Source organism: Apiotrichum porosum (genome assembly GCF_003942205.1).
Source record: "Apiotrichum porosum strain DSM 27194 chromosome Unknown scaffold_2, whole genome shotgun sequence".
NCBI lineage: Eukaryota > Fungi > Basidiomycota > Tremellomycetes > Trichosporonales > Trichosporonaceae > Apiotrichum > Apiotrichum porosum.
In genome coordinates, this window is record NW_021167109.1 from 1,743,389 (window position 1) to 1,767,588 (window position 24,200).

The window sequence follows — 24,200 nt, forward strand, 5'->3', positions numbered from 1 at the left end:
CAAACAACAACATAAGCGCTGTTGGCCTGGTCTCTCAATAATGTCATTTACAAAGCACAGTTGCAGCGCCTTGACTACCGGCCCGCACTACATGAGGGGGAGGCGGAGCAAGCAGTGTGAGTGAGTGAGGACCGTAGCAGAGCATGTGTGTGCGCAAAAGGTGAAGAGAACGGACGAGACGCCACTGCTGGCACACCCCAGGGGTTCACCTTCACACCCCCCCTGATACGCGCGGGGGGTCTGACCTGACACTCGTGTCCAATCTTAGACCTTTGGAGGTGAACCCGGCGGCCACCGCAACAGCAACAGCGCTCTTGGCTTTCTGTGCCCGCAGCACAATCGAAGTGAGAGCCTGGGCCGCGCACGACGACGACCGGGGGCCGGGACCGTGCGGGGGCCCTATGCTCTCGCCGAAGACGACGTCAAAAGAGATCAACGGACCCACAGCCCCGCAGCAGCAGAAGCAGCAGGCTGTGTCAGTCAGTCAGTCGGCGGCATCATCCCACCCCCATCACTTGACCCCCGCCTCCGTCCCTCCGTCTTTCACATCGCCTCTATCTCACTCACCAGCTTCCACACTCCTTCCCACCCTCATTCACCACAGTTAAAACACGCCGGCCGCGTTCCCATCCGAGACACACACACCCCATCTCCCCCCACTATCGTTAAACCTATCTCTTCACACATTTACACCACCCCGCCAGCTGGCCTGTGCCCACCCACCATGACGACCACCTCTTCATCGCTCAGCGAACCTCACTTTGCGTCCCCGCGTGAGGCATTCAACCCCCTTCAACATCGCCCACACAAAACTTTCTTCTTCTACCTCAAGGCCCTTGCCGCCACCGCCGCCTTCCGTATCTGGCCAGTCCTCCTGTTCATGGCAGGATGGGCCTCCATGGTCATTTCCGTCACAAAATACACCGCCGCCAACCTCGCCATCCCCAACACCATGATCACCGTTCTCGGTAGGTTTGTTCCCGTGCATCAATCAGCAATCATCACCGTTTGTCTGACCCCATGCGCAGGTGTGCTTCTTGGTCTCACGCTTTCATATCGGTACGTAGGCTGCCTTGGCGCACAGGACATGCTCGTGCCTTTTAGACGTGGCGTTCCAACGACCATGTGCTGTCCGGCTGTCCTGTCCGATCCCGTTGTGCTCCATGCTGATGCAGAATTCAGCACGTCGTCGGCCTACGAAAAGTACTCTGAAGGTCGTCGCATGTGGTCGGCCATCATCCTTGTCAGCCGCACCTGGGCCCGTGCTGTCTGGATCCACTGTGCGTTGCTTGCCGCTGCTCGCTGTTGTGCCACCACCGTCTCCTTTTCCCTTGGACGACCACGCTGACCGCATGTGTCCAGGCCCTGACACTGTCTTGTCAGAACCAGCCACTGACCCTCAAGAGAAGGCTCGTGACTTTGCTCGCGGCGTCATTGAGAAGAAGACCATGGTCCAGCTGGCGCTGGGTTTCGCCGTCGCCGTCAAGCACTACCTCCGTTACGAGGAGGGCATTCACTACGAGGACCTCTACCCCCTCGTCAACTTTATTGTAAGGGTCAAGAGCCCAAGCTATGTACGTTTGCTAACTTTTTACAGCCCGCTCTTGACCTTCCCTCTGGGCTTCCTTCCGAGACCGACACCCACATCGCCGCCGGTCTGCCCTCGTTTGGCGCGGTCGGCGCCTATGCTGGCTCTGGATCGTCGGCTGCGTCGACACACGAGAAGACCTACACCCACGGACCAAAGCTTGCGCCTGCCAATGCGCCTCCTCACTTTGAGTGGGACAACCTGCTGCCACAGCGCCTGTTTGGCAAGAAGACCAAAAAGGCCCAGAAGGAGGAGCTGCGTACGTGCGCTCACGGCGTTGGGCACAACGTTCCTCTTGAGATTACCATGTTCATGAGCTCGTGGGTCAACACCATGCAGCACCGCAAGACCATCGACGTCCCAACCATCAACGTTCTTCTTGCCGCCATCGCGTCGATGAACGACTCACTTGTCAACCTCGAGCGTATTCTTACTACCCCTATCCCTTGGAGCTACAACGCACACATCTGGCAGGTCAGCTGGATCTACTGCATGGCCCTCCCCTTCCAGCTGGTCTCTGGCTTTGGCTGGATCACCGTCCCCGCCGTCTTGATCACCGCGTACATTGTCATGGGCTACGCCAGTATCGCCGGTGAGATTGAAAACCCCTTTGGCTACGACCCCAACGACCTCAACCTGGGCTACTTTTGCCAGGAGGTCATTGCCAAGGAGCTCGACGCCACCACTGCCCGTCCCTTCCCCGACCCGGCCCAGTGGATCTTCTCGTCATCGAACCAGATTCTCGGGCCCAACATGCCTGCTGCCGACCGCCTGGCGGACATGTCGGTCCAGGAGATCCGCGCGCGCCTGGCATCTGCTCCTGGCTACTTTAGCCCCCAGCACGTCTAGTGCATGTGCATGTCCATGTGCGCATGTGCAGTCGGATTCACTCCAGTCCATACACCCACACACACACACACACACCATCATAAAAAAGAACAGTAATCTGAGCATTGTTATCGTACCTTTTCAACCCCATCGTTGTGTCATATGAACCATTTTTTTGTCAATAACCAAAGTAACGTACACTTACACGTCACCAAGACGGAAGGGATCTCGCAGGATCTCAATCGCACAGCGGCAGTTGCCGGACGTCGGACGTCGTCTGCCATTTTTACGGCGGTTGCTGTTTTTCTTTTATTGCATTTGACGACATTGACGGTTGTCACCCAGCGATGTTGTGACATCAACAAGAGGTTACCACACTGTTACGTTATCCCGTACCCGGGGCGATAATCCAGCGGGGGGTGGCTTGTGGAATCACTTTTGGTCCAAACCGCCAAGAATCAGTCGTGACTCCCCGAGTCGGCACGTTTCCAAGTTGCGCTGCCTCCGGCACTTCATGAATGCCGAGATTGTAGCCGTCGTTCCGTCACCCGTTGTCTCCCCCCGGAATGCATGGGATCTGTTTAATCTGTTTCCCGTCCCCGACGTGGTCAAACCCCGCACCCCGCCTGCAGTGGACACGCCCGTCAGGCATCCAGAGAGGTCCAGACGTCACGTTACCGCAACAAAACGGGCCACACATGTACTTACTGTAATGTTTGAGCTCAAAACCCTTCGCTAAGCTTAACTGTGTAGAGTGGCTCTTGTTTTCGTGTGCCCATGATACGGTCCAAGACCTTGACAACTGAAACCAAAAAGGTTCCCGAGTTTGAGCCGGCCAAGACGGAATATCTGGCTTGCCGGATCTAATATGAGCAAGATGTACGAGAAGGAGTACGATATCGCGGCCCTCTCTCCACCGTACCGCACCCAAACCCCTGTCCTGTATCCGCGTTTCGTCGTCTGCGTTCCCGGTAGGCTTTCAGCAGCAGGCAGCAGGGTGACACACACACACAGAGTTGACTTGTGACGCCCGTTTTTCTGTTTGATTGTGGCACCAACTCCACAATCCGAGACAATTTGAGCGGATTGTGAAAAGCTTAGTGATCGACAACCAACGACGACCAACGACAACGACGACGGACACAGTGGGAACCCACTCCCAGTCCCCGGGCCCCGGTCGTTGGAGTGTGCTGACGAGATAATTGTGGTTTCGGAGTCTATCCGAGCTGAGCTTGTGTCGGTTCCGCTCCGGAGCGAACGCACGAGACGACGACGACGACGAATGGGCATGGTATCCATGATCCATGACTAATTGCACTGCGCCACGCTGGCCACGCGCTGCAGTGTCTGGACCGGGCCGGGATACCCGCTGCCGCCAGGACACACATGTACATACACACACACATACACACTCACTACGGCCTTGCGGCGCGCCGTGCGGCGTACAAGCGCGACGCAGGGGCGTGGGCGTGGGCGTGGGCAGCGGGCGTGGACGAGGACGGATACGGTCGAGCCGGAAAGTAACAATAAATGTGTCGGTGCTCGATCGGCCGATCACCTGCGGTGCGCACAGTTGCACCGGCGCACACATGTGGCGAGCTTTCCTTTTTGCACCGGACGCAGCAGCAGTAGGAACATCGCATCGCAATAGCACATAGCATCGACCGACCCGGACCTGAACATCACACCCGGCCAGACAGCCGGTACACATACAGATCTACGCGCGGCCACGGCCTGCGGCCTGCGGGTGGTGGCCGCCCGGTTTTCTCTTCTCCATCTAGGATTAGGACATGTGCCGTGCGGCGGCCGGTTCGGAGTGGACGCCCCCGATGGCGCACCACGTCCGCTCGGAGGCCCCGAGCCAGTCCGCTCCCACTTTCTGGGTGCTCGTTATCTCTTCCACAGGTCCAGGCGGTTAACTGTTGTGTGTGTGCGGGTGACCGGAAGGGGTGTACGGTTTCGGTTGTGGCACGGTCGCGAGTGAACAAAAAAAGTGGCGTTGCGTTTGGCTTTTGTCGCCGACAGACGCGGCGTCGGGATTCGTGTGTCCGAGCGTCACCGAGACCGTAACTGTGCCGTGGGTCGGGAGTAGGGAGTAGGGAGCAGGGAGCAGGGAGCAGGGAGCAGGGAGCAGGGAGCAGGGAGCAGGGAGCAGGGAGCAGGGAGCAGGGAGCAGGGAGCAACATCTGTGCTCAAGCTCGTGACGGGTACCCATTGATCACGCCTGAGCTTCGGGCCGCGCAACAACCCCATGTGGCAGGGACGCGACCGACCTTGGACAGACGGTATCCTTTGCTTCCGATGGGCCAGGCCTCGTGGTCGACGCGGCAACTAACTTTCTGGGTCAGGAAGCAGTGGCTTGAGGTGGTCTGTAGCTCTTGATTCAGAGGCGTTATTGTTTTATTGTTTTATTTGTTGTTATTTTTTACTGCGGCGCCAAGGGGCGAACAACCTAGGTTGCAACCACAGGGGGGGCCAGAGGTTAGAAGCGTAGAGCAGGGAAAAGGGAAAGAGACCGGTCAAAGGAAGCCGGGTCGGTTTTCACCAGAGTAGCCGTTCATGTCGACCTTTGCGGCAGCCATGACGCGCCACTAGATGCGCCCGTTACATATGCTAGCTAAGCGTATTAGTCTGTCTTGGGCATAAGCGAAACGCGTCTTGTCTGAGACAGCCGTAGCGTTCGGAAGGTCCGCTAGCGGTTGTCGACGTCACAACGTGCCGGTACGTCGGTGCCGGTGCCGAGCCCGAGTGTAACCGCGGCTCGGAGCAGTTTCCCTTTCACTACGTAGCCACCGCACACCTTCTCAAGCGTGGGGAGGGTGGAGTGGAGACGGTGGAGACGGTGGGGACGGTGGGGATGGTAGGGACAGAGGGGCCAGAGGGGACGGTGGGGACGCCGAGGACGCCGAGGAAAGGCGAGGCCGACTGCAAGTTGCCCTCATGGAACAACATGACCTGAACACGACTGCCACATGCACCCACCGAAAGGAGTGCCTGTGCGCGTTCACCGCGGGTCAACAAATCCGGTCCATTGATCCTTTGGGTTTCATTCGGCTCGCGGCGCTGGGTGGACGGAGCGGGCGGCGGCACCGCAACAGGGTAACATGACCCAGGGTGTTACCATATTTACCATTCCACCGTCCACGTGTTGGAAGGGTCAAGGTGCAAGGTGCTAGGCTGCAAAGGTTGCACCGTTCTGGACGATAAGGTCGGCTTATTGTCTTTGACAACCGGGGAGGGGGTCGCGCAGCAGCAAAGCGCACAAGCATCATGACATATGTATCTCCCCCCCCTCCACCCGTGTCGCTGCGCAAGGCAAGAACAAAGTGCGCAGCTCGCAAAGACTGTCCTGCCCAGGGCGGTATTGTAACGCCAAAAGGAACGGTTGTGGACCCATTTCTTTGCCAGTGATCCACCAATATTGCAGGTGGGCGTTCAGGCATTGGCTCAGAAAAGGACTGTGCTAAAGTTTTGAGCCCAGGCATGCGTCCGAACAGTGGCCCAGTGGTCTTTGCGGCTCGCGACAGGCAGCAGCGAGGCATTACGTTATGTCCCGGGCTTGGGGGACGGCTGTTCCTTGTGCCACACGCGGCCACCACGCCCATGTCCCGTTGTCGTCGTCGTCGTCGTTGAGCATCGTTTGTGAGTGCGACGAAACGAGCGGGGCCGGCGGGACGAGCGGGAAGGCTCGGAACAGGGCTTGGATGGACCTGAGGATCCGAGGGACATGACTTCCAGTTGAAGCACCGGCATGGGCACGACTGGTGGTACGGGAATGCATACGATGGCTCTGCAGGTCCGGGAGCGGCAGGGAAGTGCAGGGCTCAAGCCGGCAGGGAAACGCTCTGCCTGCGAACAGACAAGGGGCAAGAATGTCGCTTGGGGTTGGTTGTACCAGATGTGTGGGATGCGTATGGCAGCACTGTCCTTTGTGCACTGTGTCTCTCGGATCTGAGCGGCACTGCGAGAACCAGATCTGAGGAGCGGCAGGAGGGGGCTCGGTGATACCCGTGGGTGGGTGGCAAGACCCAAGCATGTCCTCTGGTCTCTGCTGACAGCTGCCGCCTCCAATGTTGCCATGTTCAGCAACTTTTGATCAGCGTGACTGTCCACTTGGCCACTTGGGAACATTGCGCCATGCTCTCATGTCCCACGCGAGGCTGCAAGGGCGCGGCCGGCGCGGTAGTCCAGCAAGGTAGCCCGGAAGAGGGACACGGGTTCAGGCCCAACCGGGAAAGCCGGAAACAAGAGCTTATGTATCGTAGCGTACCCAGGCTACCAGCTACCAGAGTCTGCAGCTCTACTGACGTCTCGCCAGTTGGGTTTGCAGCGGGAACACGGGTCAGGAGTACAGGTGTGGTTGCTATTTTATTTTGATTTTAGCACTATCAAATCATTGTTCCGTCCGACCAAGCCTGACGACAACCTTGCCCCCTTTTGCCCTTGACATGCGTTGCCTTGGCGGTGTCTAGTCTGGGGGTGGTGGTCGTCATTAACAACTGGGGTGCATGGGGCTTGTTCGGCTTCGGCACCAGTACGGCGAGCCAGAAAAAAAGGTGTCGGAGGTGCAATAGCGCCACCCGCGCGCCATGCCGAGCGCCACATAGGTCAGCTAAAATGGAGGCCACCAGCATGCACACCTGCTGGCCTCTTCTGGTCTCAATCTGTCTCTGGATCCGAGGCCGCCACAGCGCGTTGTGAGCATGCACTCCACCACCACCTTTCGATCGGTGCATTCAGACATTTGTGGGTGGGGGAGAGAGAGTCCAGCGGCCAGCGGCCAGCCTTTTTTGAACGCCTCTTTTCTTTGGCCGTTGTTCCGCATGCCGTCGCACATTTCAAGGTAGTGTAGCAGCTTGCTACCATGGCCGCCCGAGTGTTCAGGTGCCGTGGAACAGAACATGGGCTCTGATCATCTGTCACCACATGTGTGGATGGGTACATACCAGGCCTATAGGCTGTCACTCGTGCGTGTGCCATGGTGATGCGCGCACCATGCAAAGAAACAAAACAGACAAGAGCTTGTTGTGAAGCGAACGGGGCAATTGTCATGTGGTGTGAGTGTCTCTAGAGCTCTGCGGCCTGCTTCCTCTTGCCCTTTGGCCTTTGGGGGTTGTTACCGATGAATACCGCACCGTGCCGCGGCGCTGATCGACTGCAACGCAGAGAGACGAGACCTCGGGACGAACGGGGCCCGTCTTACACGCCCAGAGCAAGCCAGAGGCGCTGCAATAGCGTCATGAATGCGGATCAGCGTACTGGGTGGGCAATGGTACGTGCCCAACATGGCACCTGGGCACACCCAGAGTCAAAAGTCAGCTGCCACGCCACATGTCGCCCGCTTATTCCGCTTCAAGGCCAGAACGCAAAGGGAAAGCCGGCGCCACGGAGCCGTCATGCGGCCGCCACTGAGCTCATGGGCCACTGTGTAGTGCTTGCTGTACTGCTGTTTGGCCAGCCCGGTGGAGGTCTCTCGCGTTTGGTTGGAAATCGGACGGGGGAGAGGGGGGAAAAGGTGTCCTGGGTGGTGTGTGTGTGATGGACGGAGGGATGGTGTACATGGCACAGGAACAGGGCCACGGCCAACACAGGGAATAATAACAGGAATAACATGTCCTGCCGTGCCGTTCCGCGGGCCCCACCTTGTTCTCTGAATCTGCTGGATTTCGCAGGCCGGACGCGGGGGGGACAGGACTGTGGGCTGTGGGTTTGCTCCGTTTGCATGCCGAGACCGGGGCGGCGCGGCGGCGCACACAGCCAGCCACGCGAGACCAAGGTACAGGTGCACCCACTATACTCTCTCATCGGGGGGAGCAGAAGGGCCCGCGGGGCGGCTGGGGGCGTGAGATGTTTGCCGCAACGTTTATCCACGGCTTGGTTGCCCTCTGTCGTCCCCAAGGCGAACAAGCAACGGGTCGAGAGGCGCCTTGGAGGCGTCGGAGGCAATGGGGGGGGTCTGGGCATGTCTTTTGCCTTTTTTCGGTGTGGCCAGAAGGTTCATGGGAGAGAAGCAGGTTGCATATGACCCTAATGGCGGCCCGAGCAGTAGCTACGGTGCAGGGAACAAACGTCGGTCGGATGCGCCGTGCAAGGGGACACATGGCGTATTCAGTCTGGTAGCGTGTACGGAAATGGCCAGTCAAGCGAGCGTGCTGGCGCCAGTGGCGGTGGGAGAGAGTGCGAGCGCAGGAGCACAAGATATGGAGAGAGGGGAAGGGGCGCGCGCGCACAAAGGCCAAGCAAACAGAGGCCACAGACGCGGGGGGCTGGGCACATGAGGACGAGGACGAGGACGAGGACGAGCAAGTTTTGTGTGTGTGTGTGGGTGTAGTGGGTGTATACATAGGAGCAGCTGGTGTACCCAACACGGACGAAAGAGGTGGCGGCAGTGGTGGCGCGGCTGGCGGCGTCGGAGGGGGCGGCAGCGTGCGTGCGACCACTTCCCCCCCCACCCCGGCTTTGCATACCGAAATGGTGGAGCAATGGAGAGAGCATGCAGCCGCCAGAGGACTCACCAGTCACATTGAAATGGATATGCCATAGCAAGCTCACATCCCATCGACGCTATCATTCCCTCACCCCTCTTTCTCTCTCTCGCTCTCTCTCTCCCCGTCTTCACTCCTTTTCCCGCCGCTCCCACCCTCCCCGCCCTTCCCCTTTGCCTCCTGTTGACAGCTTGCCAAGGAGGTCTGGTATTCGCCGCTCGACATCTGGCCCCCACCCCCACCCAGCCGCCAGACACACATTCTCCCATTGCGACAAGGACGTGTGTGTGTGTCGATCTCTGTTCTCTCTTCAGCCCCCGGGGTTGTGCTCCCTTTGCTGCGGTTGGGTCTTTTGACCTTTGCTGCGCGGCTTCCCGAGCTTGCAACAGCTTTTCCCTGTTTGGGTGCGACGGGCCTTGTGCTAACTACAACTGGTGAGGACCTGATCAAAGACTCTCTCCCTCTCTCTGCTCGCTTTGGCATACCGTGAGGACATGAGCAAGCACCTGTGCGGGCCCAGACGCGCGGGTGTTGCTGGCGAGCCCCACTGGGGGGGGGGGGGGCAAGGGCGATTCATGACCGCACTGCGCAACGCTGTCCGCCAGCGCTGGTGTGCAGGATCCATGAGGCATTGGGTGGTGGTGGTGGACGTTTTTTTTTTTGTTGCCCTGTTTTGGGTTTGCCCCGATCGAAATCGTTACATGGGGGGCTCGGGGCAGGAACCAGCGCGCGCGCGCGGTGGCATGAAGTGGGTGTGATGGGATGGATGCCCTGTGCACGTACGCAATGCGGGACGACGGCGCACAACGCTCTGGCGCTCTGGGAGTAACCTTGGGTTCTGCCGGCAGAAACGGCACAGCTGTCGACGGCTGGACACTGCGTTGCCCAGCGTTGCCCAGCGCGCGCCGTCATGACATCCACACCCGTGTGTCTCCTGCGGCCCTCTCCTGTGCACCCCCCAACCCCCCCACCCACACATCCTCCGTGTTGACATCGTCCGTTGACATCTCTTTCTCCCTCTCTTTCTCTCTCTCTCCTCTCCCGTCGTGTCCCTTCCCCTCCCTCCCCCCCCCCCTTCTGGGCCCTGGCTGACGCCCATCCCCCTCTCCCTCATCTCTCTCTCTCTAGAAGTCCAGTCCCAACCGTCCCCCTCTTCCCCACGCCATCGTCGCCCTCCCCTTCGCCCACCACCCGCCCGCTGCCCAGCCCTTCCTTTTGCACTCGCCGACGTCGCTTGGTGATTCAAACGACGGCAACGTACGGGCGCTGGCATCCGGCATCTGGCATCAGACGGACGGATTTCTCCTGGTAACGGCAACACGTAAAACCAACAGCCAACAAGCCGCAGGTCGGCCATCCATCCACACCTTACCGCCCGTCCTTCCCAGCTTGCAACTGGTCGTCGGTGTGTATACCGATTCGGACCCCCGCCAAGCTTTTGGGCCCTCGTCCACACGCCTTGGACATCATTTCTGGTCTTTGGCACATCATCTCCCTTCACGACCCAATCCCTCTTCCCCCAACCCCCATCCCTTCGTCACCCCTCCTTCACTCGTCCTCCGCTTCCTCCGGCACCGACACCTCTCTCTCTCTCTCACACACACAAACGACGACCAGGCCCACGTGGTACATCATCCACAGGCTCACGTTCAGCGCACACGAACGCCCAGACCGAGACACGAACGAAACTTGACTTTTACGAACCGTTCCAACGTTACACTGAAACAGAAGCCGACGGCCCAAGTACGGCTGTGAGACAGGGTTGGTCCGAGACATTTCACGTCTTCCATCCCCCATCCCCCCCGCCTGCGTACCGGCGCACCCACCCCCCCCCTCTCCCTTCAACGCCGTCTGGCTCCATTCACAAAACCCTGCCGGCTACGCACCCTCTGCGTTTGCAGCACGTCGTGCACGCCAAACACCAAAAGTCGTGGCTTGCACGTTGTGAACTAGGCCGGCCCCGGGCCCCACCACCGACACACCTTCACTCCCTCTCTTGCTTCCAACCTCGTTGTCACCACAACCACCACCACCACCACCACCACCACCAGAACGGGGGTACCAGCGTTGCCAGCGGCGCTCTCCGGGTAAGACATCTGTGACGCTCTCGGCCTTGACGACCCTTTCCCTTCCCGCGTCCTTGTCCACCCCCCCGGCCCGCAGGCCCACACAGGTCTAGCCCCTCGTCTTCGGTTCGGACCTGTTGTTCCTCCTCCTGTTCTCGGTGGCCAACAAACACTTGCACTCGGCGTCAGTCACGACCTATGCAAGCCCGGCCCGGGACCTCCGCTTAATCCTAACCTGTCCCAACGTTTCGGCTTCGGTGGCGTTTCTTGCCATCGTGGCCGGCCCCTAGGCGACAACATCCCTCGCGTCACTTCCATAGGAGACCCGGTGTTGGTGGTACAACCATCAGTCCACACCGCTACACCTCCCCTGTTTTCCCATTCAACACGGCCCCACGCCATCTCGCATACCTACCCAGCAATGCGGCGCAGAGCCGACAGCCCACACGGGCCAGTGACCCAAGGTACGTCGTAGTACCTGGACTGTGGGCCCAGCGACCCTTTGTCGCATGGCTGCACTTACGGAACACACGCGATTTCTGATCATGAAAACATGAAAAACCTAACCTTGTACCAGCAGAGTCACATCCTCCATCGAAGCGACTCCGTAAATCAACATCACCGTCACTGTCACCATCAGAGTCCACCACCGGGACACGGTATATGCGTAGGGAGGCCGGTAGCGGTACATCGCCCCGTGTCATCCGCGCTTCATCGCCTTCCAGGCCCACACTTCCTCCTCTTCACCCCCTGCCTCTAATGCAGCCTGGCCAGTCTGGGTCTGGTGGCGGGGGCCCGTCGACCTACCAGTCCTTTTCTGCCGCAGGGTCACAGACGTCTTCATCGCAACAACAACCGCCACCTGGCTCATGGGCCCCACACTGGCCACCAGGACATTTGTCGCGTCACTCGATAGACGCCCCACATGTGATTGTCAAGTCGGCATCCTCGAGCCCAGACCACCGGCGCGATACGGGCGATGACCGCGACCACGCAGACACGACCGCCCCCAGCACAGGTCCGGACATTGTCTTTACGCGTGACGTCACAAACAGGCAGCCTCGCAGTATGATGGCGTGTATGCGCTGCCGCCGGCAAAAGTATGTGGCGCTCAATTGACTCGTGTCTGCATGGAAAGGCAACACTGTTCCGCTGACACGCACACAGAATGAAATGCGATGGCCCAGGCAAGGAGCCGTGTCGAGGATGTCGACAGGCGCAGGTGCCCTGCGTGTTTGAATCGCGTGCACGCCCAAAGTCGATTTCCACCATTCCATCACGCGGATCGCCATTCTTTGCTGGCTCGCTTCCGCCCGGCCGCGGCGGGACTCCGGGCGCTGGAGGGCCGTCGTTTTATCCGGCCTCGTCGCAACCAGCGCCGCCCATTACCTCGCGCCCAGCGCTCATTCCCGACTATGTGCCCCGGCAAGGACGGGACCCAAGAGAGCCTATGCCTCCGCCGCCCAACGCTTCTATTTCGTCTCTGGCCAACGTCGGCGGTGCGCCGTACCCTCCGCCACTTCGTGCCCATTCACCACCGATGCACACTCCTCCTTCAGTACCACAGCCACCGGGATACTACGGCCCCCCGCCCGTTCAAGTGCAACCACCGTACCCTGGCCCCCCACCTCCAAACGTCCCCCCACCGCCTGCTGGCCCGCCGGTGATGGACCAACGTTTCGACGGACGTCTCAGGAGTCTCGAGTCTGGATTCCGCGATGTGTCGGCTTTGCCCGCTGCCGTGGCGGGGCTGCAAGCCACTCTGGGATCTATTTTGCGGTCTCAAGAGCACCTCGCGGCTCAGCTGGGGAACAATAGCACCAGCGGCGGTACGATACCATCCGCATCGCTGGTCCCTACCCGGTCGGCCACAGACGTCGCCGATCATGTGTGGGAGAGCTATCGTGTCGGCGCCTGGCCGCTCACCCCGTGGTTGCCCGGTATCTCACCGTTGCCCGGTCTCCCTACGTTGACACTTGCATGCCTGGGTCGTCGAGCTGCCGTGGAGCGCAACGACGCCACTCGACGAGAAGCCAGCGTCGCCGCTGACAATGTTCTCAACGAGGTCACCCGTCTGCTTTCCTCCCGTCTTCCTTGGACCCGTGACGAGGTCTTGTCCCTGGGCGTCTTCGCGTAAGTCGTCGGCAACATCGAAGGGCGTGTCGGGCGTATAGTAGTAGCTGACATAATCGCAGCACCTGGACAAGTGACCCGGCACTGAGCTGCTTGGCAACTGGACTGGCACGGGAACTCCAGCTCGACCGCCCTCTCACTCTCCGGAAGAGCCACAACGAGTGGCGCGAGTGGATCTACGTCGTGCTTGCAGACCACTTGCTGCACCTCCCGGATTTCAACCGCCCGTCCGTGCACGAGCCCCTCGCTTCACGCTGGCGTGAGCTGGTCCACACGTCCAACCCAGACGACCCGGCCACACACGACCGTGACTCGAAGCTGCTGGCTTGGCTTGAGCTGTCGGAACTGCTCATCGAAGTTCAAGACGCTCAGCGAGCTCTCCGGCTTCCAGACGGCTCGCCAAACCCTGCAGAGGTCCGCCGAGACTCGGGCTCGGACAGGAGCGACCACGCGCGTCAGACTTCGGGCCCTCCTGCCGGCGACACGCAGACGGACCGCGACCGAGTGGTCACGCGCGACATCTGGCGGCGATTCGCGAGCAGGTTTGAGGCATGGGCCGGCAACAGTGGTGCCCGTCACGACCCAGTGCTGTCGCTCCACTTCAACTATGCCATCCTGTACTGTGCCTCGCCAGTGTGGGCAGCCAACGAGCGTCTGTGGAGCTCGCTTTCGCAGACGCACGAGGGCTACCAGCAGCTGGAGCGCGGACGTGACGCTGCGTTTGCCGTCCTGCAAGCACTTGCCGCTCCAGAGATTGCCCGCACGCTCGCGCACTCGTTCCCGGTCGTTCGGCCCTTTTTCGGACTCGCCATTGCGCACCTCGTCTCGCTCACGGCCACCATGAGCCACAACACCAACATCATCAGCGTTCCGCATGTTTTGGGTGCTCTTCGCAACATTGTCGACAGTCTGGCTACTTGTGCTCCTTATGACCCTGTTGCTCGCCCGCCGCCCGGCTCCCCGTTGGGTCTCCGCTCGCCGCCCTCTGCACAGGTCCACCCGTCCTCGGAGAGCGGCCATCCGACATCACGCACGCTGCCGCCTTCGCTCATCCTCGAGATGGCCGATACGGGCGCCATTGTTGCAGTCGGCAAGCGCGAGGTCGTCGCTGCCGAGCCCGGACGTGAGCTCTGGACCCGCCTCCTTGGATAATCACTGGTTCATTTTTCCCTCTCTCCCATCTTTTTCCGTCTTATCTCTTTTGCGCCACATTTTTTTTGCTTCTTCTTTTCTTTTTTGGCTCAACCCGACACGATCTCACTCCACGACTATCCGTCCCCACGAAACCACTTTCGCACATCCCACATCCCCTCTAGGCTCCCCAACGCACACCCCCCTAGTCGCCTCCCCTAGTCCTCTCCGCACCTATAGATCCCACTACTACAACCCTATCCCACCCCGGCGGCATATCTCCGACCTGTTCGGCACGATTTCGATTTGGTATGAGACTTTCACGAGCTGGACAGCATCAGCCACCTATGGCACGCAGGACATGTTATGCAGGTCATACACGACTATATACGGTTGCAGGGGCACAGAACGCACGCTGATTCGCACAAGCACGAGTGACATTTGGCCGGAACCGGCGCCCTGTATGGGGACCAGTTGCGAGTGGCGGTGGTTGACTTGTTCGCTGCATGCGGACAGCTCCACTGGTGTATATAGGTAGCGGGCTTGCGACTGCCGTCCAGCCATCTCTCCACTCTCCCACTATCCTCTACTGCTGACCAGAAGAGAGGCGTAGCCCGCGGCGACGGAGATGATCTGCGATCCCGGTGCCAGGGCAATCACTCACTCCGAGAGGCACTTCCGTCGCCATCCCGACCCGTACCCGGCCGGGTCAACCATCTGCCTCCCGTGGCACCATCTACGCCGTGGCTCTGGCTGGGTGGCGAGGTACGTTTTGAGCGTAGATGCGCCGTCCTGGCTGGCATAGCGTGCCCCGGATGCCACTCTGCCTCCAATGCGGCATGCCACCGTCCGCCACACAGACACCCTTCCTCTTCATCATCAACCCCCCTCCTCCCCGGCACTCCCCTCCTCCTCCCCACTGTCACTCACACCTCCCTCACCCCCGCCCGGACCAAAAGAGTACCTTCCGATCGCTCGGATGGTACCATCTCGACAATAACCTGATTCGAACAGATGCTCCCGAAGGAAATTGATTTCTAGTCAATCGCGTTAACCACTCCGCCATATTGCCCCCACTGGTGTCTTCTCCTGATGCAGGGCTATCGTACGATGCAAGAATCACTGCTCTACATGCATGGTGGCATGAGAAAATGGATGGTTTGTGTCGATGGAGGACGCGCGGATGGATGGTGGCAAAAGTGCCACACGACCGACAAGCAAGTGTGCCCATCCGCGGATCTATCCGCAGCCCCCCCTCCACCCACGCCCACGCCCTCGCCCGAATTTTCCCGACGGCTTGGAACCCCCGACAGCACGGCCACCGGCTGTTGGCACCGACCGCAAAAGGAGAATACCACCGGCGTGACCGGCTGTTGTGGTAGCGAGCTCGACCGTTACACCGTCTAGCTCGACTGGGCAAGTCACGTGACCCCCAAAACGGGGAATAAACGGGAAATCAATTCAAAAGCCCCCGCCGATCCTCTGAATTCACCGGCCAAGCGCGGATGCTTTTTTTGCTGGATTGGGGCTGTCTTTAAATCTTCCCCCCAAATAAGGACGGCCGGGTTGGACGCATCGGGAGCAATTACCCAACCGAGCAGGCCGAGTGAGTTGGACGCGACGCCACTTGACTTGTTTCTGGGAGGTGGTTGATGTCGACGCATCAAGCAGGTGTGATGGTGAGCTCGATGCAAGGCATGGAGTTCTCAAGGTATAAGAACAAGACGAACAGACCCGGGGGGAACGTCTTCTTCTTCGTTCACCTCTCTCTTCTCATTTCCTCTCCCCACCACCACCTTCCTCCACTTCGCCACTCTCTCACCGCCACACCCCCACCACCACCATGTTCACCTTCCTCCTCCTCTGCATCGTCGTGGTCACTTATGCCATCGACTTCAACCTCTTCCTCGGAGTGGTGCTGGCCGTCGCTCTGTTCTTCTCCCTCGCCATCCGCCGCCTCTGGCCCCTCCTCAAGTGGCTCTTCACCGAGGACCAGGTCAAGCCCACCCCCATCACCCCCGCCGCCGCCTTCCCCCAACCCACTTACGGACCCGGCCCCGACGAGGACTGGGACCTTCCCATCCTCCCCTCCAGCACCACCACCACTGCTGTCTCCACTCCTGTCCTCGACGACACCCCCACCCCCACCTCTGTCCCCGTGATCGACGCCTCGACCATGTTCAGGCGCGACTTTGAGCTTCCCACCCTCGAGATGCGCAAGTTTGCCGCCACGGCCTTTGCCATCCCCACCCCCGCCTTTGAGAGTGAGTCCGAGTTCTATGCCGACGTCTCCACCGACGAGCACGACATCTCCGACTCGCTCTCCATCTCGACCGTCTCCACCCTCCCCGCCGACTTTGGCGCCGACTACAAGCTCCCCGACTCGGTGTACCACTGCTCGGACCTGCGCTGCAAGAGGTGCCACCCTTTCGAGGTGTTCAGCATCCTCAAGCCCAAGCGCTCGTTTGAGGCGAGCAAGGAGCCCCAGAACCGCCACGCTCCTCGCAAGGCAGTGGGCTTTAGCGACATTTCGATCGTGTACCACTTTGACGCCGCGCGCACCCCCAAGCTCGCCAACACGGTCACCCCGCTCCCGGGCGTCCTCAAGCCCGAGGCGCTCATCCTCAAGCCCATCCGCAAGCACCGCTCCCCCATCACGGTGCTCATGGAGGCCAAGGGCCGCGCCCAGCGCCGCAAGCGCAACGCGAGGAACGCCGACGAGGCCGTCCTCGCCGCCTGGGACCAGTACTGCGACATGATGCAGGAGTTCTGCGACTGGTTCCTCGACGCGGGCGGTGCCGCATGGTAGTTGTCGCTGGTCGACCTACCCACAACAACAACAACAACAACAAAACGGGGCTTCCACACCCCACCCCGGACACTTCTCTCTTGGACACTTGTCTCTCTTGGTTGTACCCTCTTTGCTCTCCAGCATTACTCCATGTTGTAACACTATGGAATATAATTCTCGGGTCTCACCTCTCTCTTCCGTCGCACTTCTGTCACACTACCCTCGCACCACTGATCCAGTGACACCCCCACCCCCCACCCCTCCCACCCCCGCTGCACCGCTCGCTATCTACTGTCATGCATTTCTACGCGCCTGGCGCTTTTGATCTACCGACTACTCTCAGACTACTTCCTACCGCCTTGCCTCTGCTGCTGGGGCTGCTTTGGCTGGGGCGACGACGCGGCCGCAAGGAGCTTTTGGCCGCGCTCAAACGCGCCGGCAGCCTTGAGGCTGCGTCCAAAGGGGTCCTCCTTCTTGACGGCGTAGATGCGCACAATCCAGTTCTCCGAGGTGAACGCCTCCTCAATGGTCTCGAGGTGCTCGTGGGTGCCGTGCTCGGGGATGCGCTGCTGGCGGACACGGTCCGTGGCCGGGTGGCCGCCGTACAGCTCGGGGAAGCGGTGGTAGCACATCTTGTACATGAGCGAGTTGCGCATGGCCTCGGAGGCGCGGTCGTCGACGGCGTACTCGCCACGAGGCGTAAAGTAGCGGGGCTCCTGGATCTGGTCGGGCCACTCGCCCTGGGCGATACGGACCATCCAGAGGAACTTGTTAATGTCGTCACCCGAGTAGCCGAGGAGACCACCAAAGATGACGAGCACATAGTCGACGTCGTGGCGACGCAGGATCGGGTAGGCAATGTCCTCGTTGGACGACATGGCCAGGCCGACAGTGGCAATGTGGGTGTTGTTCCACGTGTTGTTGTCGACGAGGGTGGCGCGGTCGGCCATGCCGGCAATCTGGTAGCCATAGTCCCACCACGACATGACGACGGCGTCCTTTTCAGTGTTCTGGCGGAGCCAGTAGTAGGCCTCGCGGAAGTCGTCGATAATGTTCTGGCTACCGTCCTGGTTGCGCGAGGCGAGAACAACCGAGGGCGACGAGTAGGCCGACTGGGTGACGTAGGTGCAGTGGTGCACAAACAGGGTGAGGAGGAAGAGGAAGACACCAATCACGGCGACGCGCGAGTCCCAGTTGAAGATGCCGTTGGTGCTCTTGCCCGACAGGACACCGGTAAACTCAAACGCGGGCGCGTTGGCAGCCTTGTTGGCAGCCTTCTTCGAAGCCTTCTTGGACTTGGCGTGGCTGTCGTCCTCGTCCTCGGTAGGGAGGACAGGGTCCATGTAGGTGTCGAGGAGCTTGGAGATGGCCATGGCCGCGCAGACACAGACCACAGGGGTAAGGACAAGCATGAGACGGACCATGACACCGGAAAAGTACGCGGCAAAGACGGCGTAGATGATGACGAACACGTGCTCGTCACGGAGCTCGCGGAAGCACCAGAAGACACCGGCGGGGAAGATGAAGATGAGCATCTGGAGGTCGAAGAAGTAGGCGGGCCACGCGGTAGGCTGGTGCTCCGAGACCGAGGCGATAATGGGCATGTGAACCTTGGCGTAGCCAGTGTCCCAGAGCGAGTAGAAACGGCCAGTCCAGGGAGCGATCCAGCCCGAAAAGGTCAGGACCACGAGGGCGGCAAACGAGACGACGAACACGAACACGACAAAGGCGCGGACGAGGAACTGGAACTGCTTGCCGGGGACAAGACGGCGGACGATCTCGACAAAGGCGACCAGCTGGATGAGGCCAAACGTGCCGAGCGCAGCCATACCTTCCGACGTACGGATGGGGAGGAACTCGACAAAGGGGACCTGCATCGACGCCACAGTGCCGAGCACGTACCACGACGAGTAGGCGACGTAGATGCGGTTGTTGTAGCGGCCCATGAGGATCAGGACGAACACGTGGAGGGGCACCATGTTGGTGATGAAGACGTAACCACCCCAGGCAGCGACCATCCAGCCGTAGAAGAGCGCAGCGACGGTACCCCAGAACGCCGAGCCGGTCTTGAGCGCCTTGATCCAGGTGAAGAAGGTGATCATGAGGAGGAAGATGGCAATGGCCTCGTTGTCGTACGAACCAGCGACCGAACGCGAGATGTAACCGGGGACAATGCCGATGAAGGCGGCAGCCAGGAGACCCGCAGAGGGTGTGGCCATCTCGGCGGTGAAGCTGGAGCGAGTTAGAAGGTTTCACAAGACCAGCAACTCACAGGTAAGTGGCCCAAGCAGTCAACCGGAGAAGCCGGGTGCGAGGAGGACACAGACGTTGCGAATGTCGACGGGCATGTTGATCCACTGGAGGAAGCTCCAGATGACACCCGACGTCACCATAATACCGGGGTAGACGGTGCCACCGACGGTACGACCGAGAGGGTACCAAGCAGTGGGGTCAAACCAGTTCCAGAACTCCTGCACGAGGTGTCAGCTAGGTTCCAGGTTGGTGAAGAAGCTGCACGTACATAGAATCCACGCTCCACGAGGACCTTGGTTGCGCGACTGCGGGGTTAGCTAGGCCTCCGACAGTTTCAAGTCAGCTTACTAGTTGAACCAGGGGTCAAACTCGTGGATAATACTCTCAAAGCGAATGACGGCAAAGAGACGGCTGGCAACCGCTGCGCCGCAGATGAACGCGAGAATGACAAAACGGAGGAACGACTCGGTGTTGTCGATCGTCTCCCTCGAGAAGTGGGGGAGCGGGTATGCGAGCTTTCGCTTGTCCCAAGTAATGGGCGCGTCGGGGTCAGCAGCAGCAGGGGCAGCGACCTGCTCGACAGCAGCAGCAGCAGGAGCGACTGCTGGGGCGGCGGCCGGGGCGGGTGCGCGCGCTGGCGATGCGGCAGCCGCCGAGGCAGATGCGGCGGCGCTGGCCTTACGGGGGGCCATGGTTGCCGAACTGGCCGAAGGTCGGGAGGGGGGGGAGGGAGAGAGGGGGGAAGGGGAACGGTCGAACCCGGGAGTCCAGGAGTTGGGCGTGGGCTCTGAACGGGAGCTTGACAGCGCTCTGTTGTGTAAAGAAAGGAAGGGGGGGTGATGGAGAAGAAAAGGTGTTGTGAGAGTGAGTTGCCCCCTGCTGGATCTCTCGCGGTGTACTCCAGAGTGGTCGTCGTGGTCGTCAAGCCTGGCCCGCAGCCTGCCACGATGCACTGCTGCTACGCGTCGCAGTCAATGACGTGTGTATTTTGATTTCAATACGTCAGTGACGCGTTTTGATAATGGGTTTGGGCTCTGGTGGCCCCACATGCGGGCGAGTGGAGGTGTCTGTTTGGGGCTCTCGGGGGTGTCAGTCCTGCGGTTAAATGGTACGAGATGTCGGGCGTCGCAGTTTGCTGTGGTCTCTAATGGCCATGTCCCCTTGGATGGTCCTTTTTTCGTTTGACGCGTCGCTTCAGCTCATGAGTGTGGAGACGCGCGACAGAGAGTAGAACTGTGTCATAACAAACGTGTGACTGTATTTGAAGATGCTGCCCAAAGAAAGGAACGGCGCCGCCATCGTCTGCCCTTCTCAGGACGGGGGTGAGTACGTGTGAAGGACACTGCTACTCAGTGTGTGCAGTTTTAAGAGGGATTGAATAGACCGACGTATACCGATGTGTGGTGTGTCCTGTGTCTCTTGTGGGGGGGGGGAGGCTAATACCCGACCCACATGTGTGCTCGTGCCGTTCCTTGGATGGACGATCATCGCGCCACGCAACCAAAGTTATGACGTCGACCCATGCAACTGTTTTGGGTGGAGCCGATGATGTTCCCTAATTCCTCCCCCGGCAGCGGCCGCCGAGCGATGAGGATATATAATGAAATAAGCCTTGTTTGATGGGCGATATAGGGCCTATAGGGACACCCAAAAGACCCCAATTTGATTCCGCCATAGCTCTGCCTGGCCTGCTGGGCTGCTTGGAGCCCGAGAGAGGCAATCTGGCGGCGACGTCATGCTCGCCATCATACAGGCCGGCAGGGACAGACCGGGGGGAAGGGCCGCTTTTTAGACCTCCGTCGCTCCATGTATCGTTTGCGCTCTCTCTCTCGTTCTACCACATCTCACTCCCCCACCCACCCGCTCTCTCTCTCTCTCTCTCGTTCCTCTACTCCACAGCTACATCTCTTCGCGTTGCTCTTCTGTGGCCCGCATCCACATCCCTTTGCACACCCCACTCCACTACACTCATTCCTGCAAATCCCTATAAGCCTGGCCCGCAACACCACCCCGCACCAAGCCCCGACGGCGCCATCACAGGCTTCCATCGCCCTTACACCCACATTGTCTCTCGACACTTGCTACTCTCTTCTCTGTCCACCCCTATACTCTCGTGCAATCATCCACACCATCCTCTCCTTTTTAATCTCTCCCCGCCATGGACGCTCTTCGTCCCGGGCACACACACCGGAGCAGTAGTGACCGCCTCCTCAACAACTACCTGTACGTCCATGCTGCCCCACCTCCCCCCCTGACCAACGCCAAGAACGGCCCGCTGACCCAACCTTCTTACAGCGACTCACAGAAGAGCCTCACTACCTCGCTCCTTACACTCCTCTCGCACTCGCATGCCTCGACCTCGTCCCTCTTGGCCTATGTCACCTCATCCCCGGGTGTGCTCCTCCCCGTGAGGAGAGCAGTCCGCCATGCCGCCTTTGAGGGCCCCCTCTCCCCCTCCATGCACGAGAGTGCTGCGGGCACCAACGGATCAGCACTCGCCGACACTGGCACACCTGGCTGGGCTTCATACGTCAGCAGCCTCGAGGACTTTCGCAAGGACCTAAAGCAGATTCACCTGCTCGAGGAGGAGATGAGCCGAGTCAAGCGCGACCGCGAGATTCTCGTCACACGCCTCATCAAGACGACAAAGTCGCGCCCCACCAAGTCTGACATCAAGGACATGGCCAACTCGCTTTCGGTGCCCCGTGACCGTGAGGGCTCCATCATGTCGTCCCAGGCGTCGGTGTATTCGCACTCGTCGGACGTTTCGGCCACCACCAACAACAAGGAGTCGAAGCGCGCGGGCAAGCTGGCCGAGGCGCAGGCCGAACTGCTCGGCTGTGAGGAGCACCTGCGTTCTCTCGAGGTGCGCATTGAGAGTGAGCGCAACAAGGTCATGTACCGTGGCCTCGAGGAGCGTTTCCGCGCAATGGAGGTCGTCGGCCACATGTGGCTGGCTCAGTCTCGTCGCGGCCTGGAGGATCTCGAAAAGCTCCCCGACCTCCCTGCCAACGCCTACGAGTTGGACTCGAACGGCTCGCTTGCACCTTCCCAGTCGGCATCCCAGGTTGGCTACGAGGACGCCTCGCCCATAAAGCGTGCCATCCGCATGTCAGGCCCCCGGGGGCCAGGCTCCATCGAGGGCGATATCGCCGAGGAGGAGGAGGGAGGCGGCAGTTCCGACGACGAGCCTCATGGAGCGCTTGTCATGCACGAGAACCGCCAAGGAGGTCTGGTCATGCACGAGAACCGTCGGGCAAGTGGTCAGCTCAACGGCTCAGCTACTGGCCCCGCAACTGCGCCGCCACACAAGCCGTCACCTCTGGGCCAGCAGCCAGCTGGTGCCCCCGCGCCATACCTCCCCACAGCGCCTTACTCGTCCATCGACCGGAGCGCGAGTGCTGCTCGCCGTGCCACGAGCGAGATTGGGACCAGGGCCTACAACCCTCCTCAACGGCAGCCTCTCCGCCGCACCGTCTCCAATGACCACAGCCCACCGCGTCGCGCTGGCTCTGACACGTCCAGTATCCGCAGCGTGCGCAAGAAGGGCTTCTTTGCGTCGATTGCCCGCTTCTTCAAGGGCCCAAAGCACAAGCCGAACCCTCAGCGTTCGCGTAGCGGCCGGGACTCCCCAGCTCGCGCCGGTGGAGCATGGCAGACGAGGACCAACGACAACCTGAAGCGTGGCTCGACGATTGGCCGCACACGCATGCGCAGTGACTCGAGCTCGGACGAGGACGACATGGCAAACCTCGTCCAGGTCTCGAACCGTGGACCGACCGACTTTGGAGGATGGAGCGCAGCCGACGTTGGCAGGGTGCCATCCACATCTGGACGTGTCAAGCGCTCTGCATCGACCAGGTCAAAGGAGCACCATTGTCTCGCAGGCAACTGTGGTACCCCGGGCGACCACCCCCAAGGCCACAGCAGCGGCTGGTGGCGTCACGCGCTCCAACACTGTCAAGAGCACCAAGTCGGTGAACACGGTCAGGTCTTCAGCTACCGACACTGCCAAGACCCGCAAGAATGGCAGCATTGCGCGCACAAAGAGCGCCAAGAGCCGTGCCGATGCTCGCTCGTCCAACATCATGTCCATTGTCGACATGGCCCCTCCCGCCATGCCCGACGTTCCCAAGGCGCCCAGCTCGCAGAATAACCCCCGCATGGAGCTTGTCACCGCCCCTGGCTCATCCATTGTTCCTTCTGGTGGCAAGACCCAGCTTGTTTTGCCCTCGCACGTCATGACCGGAGCCGTGTCCCGTGTCCGTGACCAGGACGAGCTGCGCCCGCAGGACTCGATCTCGCGCTCCAACAGCGCACGTACTGCAAAGTCGGAGAGAGTCCCAAAGGCCGACAAGCAGCGTGACCTGCCCGAGCGCCCTCGTTCAGTGTCGCCCCTGCCCCCATCCAAAATGCGCTCGCCGCCTCTCAAGTCGGCCCTCCGCCCGACCTCGCCCTCTCCCCCAGGCTCCTCCCTTCCCCCTCCCGTCATCACCACACTCTTCTCGGTCTCGGCACCCCCTCCCGTCGACATTCCGTCCGAGTCGGAGCCCGAGCACGAGATTGAGAGGCAGCCCTCTCCTTCGCCAGCTGCGCGTCCCGCCATGGCCCAGCGCAACTCGTCATACAGTGGCACCGGCGACGAGACTAGCCTCTACGAGTCTGCTCGGGAGGAGGGCGGTGCTGCTGTCACTGGCGACGACGACGAGACGTCCGATGACGAAGCCACCGAGCTTGGCCGCTATAACGTCGTTGAGAACGAGCGTGTGGCGCGCCGAAACGAAATCGCCGCTTCTGCCGAGGGACGCGACCTTCCCCCTCTCCCCGGGACGACGTCTCGAACACTACCGCCGTCCGCGCATCCCCTCAGCCCATTCTCCCCGATGTGGCCCATGCGCCCGCGCCCGTGACCTCGGACGACACCA

General features: G+C 60.4%; 6 protein-coding genes and 1 non-coding gene across 7 annotated transcripts; 4 read left to right on the forward strand and 3 right to left on the reverse strand.

Moving 5' to 3' along the window:
* Positions 1 to 724: 724 nt before the first annotated feature.
* On the forward strand, positions 725 to 2,437 carry EHS24_004696 (uncharacterized protein; the record flags this gene model as incomplete). The annotated part of the gene is made up of 5 exons (XM_028620254.1): positions 725 to 968; positions 1,029 to 1,059; positions 1,183 to 1,280; positions 1,363 to 1,550; positions 1,598 to 2,437. The coding sequence occupies 5 exons, from the start codon at positions 725 to 727 to the stop codon at positions 2,435 to 2,437; spliced, it is 1,401 nt and encodes a 466-aa protein (XP_028479226.1).
* A 9,289-nt stretch (positions 2,438 to 11,726) lies between these two features.
* On the forward strand, positions 11,727 to 14,252 carry EHS24_004697 (uncharacterized protein; the record flags this gene model as incomplete). The annotated part of the gene is made up of 3 exons (XM_028620255.1): positions 11,727 to 12,067; positions 12,135 to 13,100; positions 13,163 to 14,252. The coding sequence occupies 3 exons, from the start codon at positions 11,727 to 11,729 to the stop codon at positions 14,250 to 14,252; spliced, it is 2,397 nt and encodes a 798-aa protein (XP_028479227.1).
* Positions 14,253 to 15,222: 970 nt separating this feature from the next.
* Positions 15,223 to 15,303, reverse strand: EHS24_004698. Its single transcript has one exon. It is a non-coding gene; the product is annotated as a tRNA-Ser (tRNA).
* Positions 15,304 to 16,074: 771 nt separating this feature from the next.
* On the forward strand, positions 16,075 to 17,040 carry EHS24_004699 (uncharacterized protein; the record flags this gene model as incomplete). Its single annotated transcript, XM_028620256.1, has 1 exon — positions 16,075 to 17,040. The coding sequence occupies one exon, from the start codon at positions 16,075 to 16,077 to the stop codon at positions 17,038 to 17,040; it is 966 nt and encodes a 321-aa protein (XP_028479228.1).
* A 326-nt stretch (positions 17,041 to 17,366) lies between these two features.
* On the reverse strand, positions 17,367 to 19,241 carry STT3_1 (oligosaccharyl transferase stt3 subunit; the record flags this gene model as incomplete). The annotated part of the gene is made up of 1 exon (XM_028620257.1): positions 17,367 to 19,241. One exon carries the CDS (start codon positions 19,239 to 19,241, stop codon positions 17,367 to 17,369), a length of 1,875 nt encoding a protein of 624 aa, XP_028479229.1.
* Positions 19,242 to 19,313: 72 nt separating this feature from the next.
* On the reverse strand, positions 19,314 to 19,967 carry STT3_2 (oligosaccharyl transferase stt3 subunit; the record flags this gene model as incomplete). The annotated part of the gene is made up of 3 exons (XM_028620258.1): positions 19,314 to 19,493; positions 19,544 to 19,580; positions 19,624 to 19,967. 3 exons carry the CDS (start codon positions 19,965 to 19,967, stop codon positions 19,314 to 19,316), a joined length of 561 nt encoding a protein of 186 aa, XP_028479230.1.
* A 1,466-nt stretch (positions 19,968 to 21,433) lies between these two features.
* On the forward strand, positions 21,434 to 24,185 carry EHS24_004702 (uncharacterized protein; the record flags this gene model as incomplete). Its single annotated transcript, XM_028620259.1, has 2 exons — positions 21,434 to 23,113; positions 23,163 to 24,185. 2 exons carry the CDS (start codon positions 21,434 to 21,436, stop codon positions 24,183 to 24,185), a joined length of 2,703 nt encoding a protein of 900 aa, XP_028479231.1.
* Positions 24,186 to 24,200: the final 15 nt, after the last annotated feature.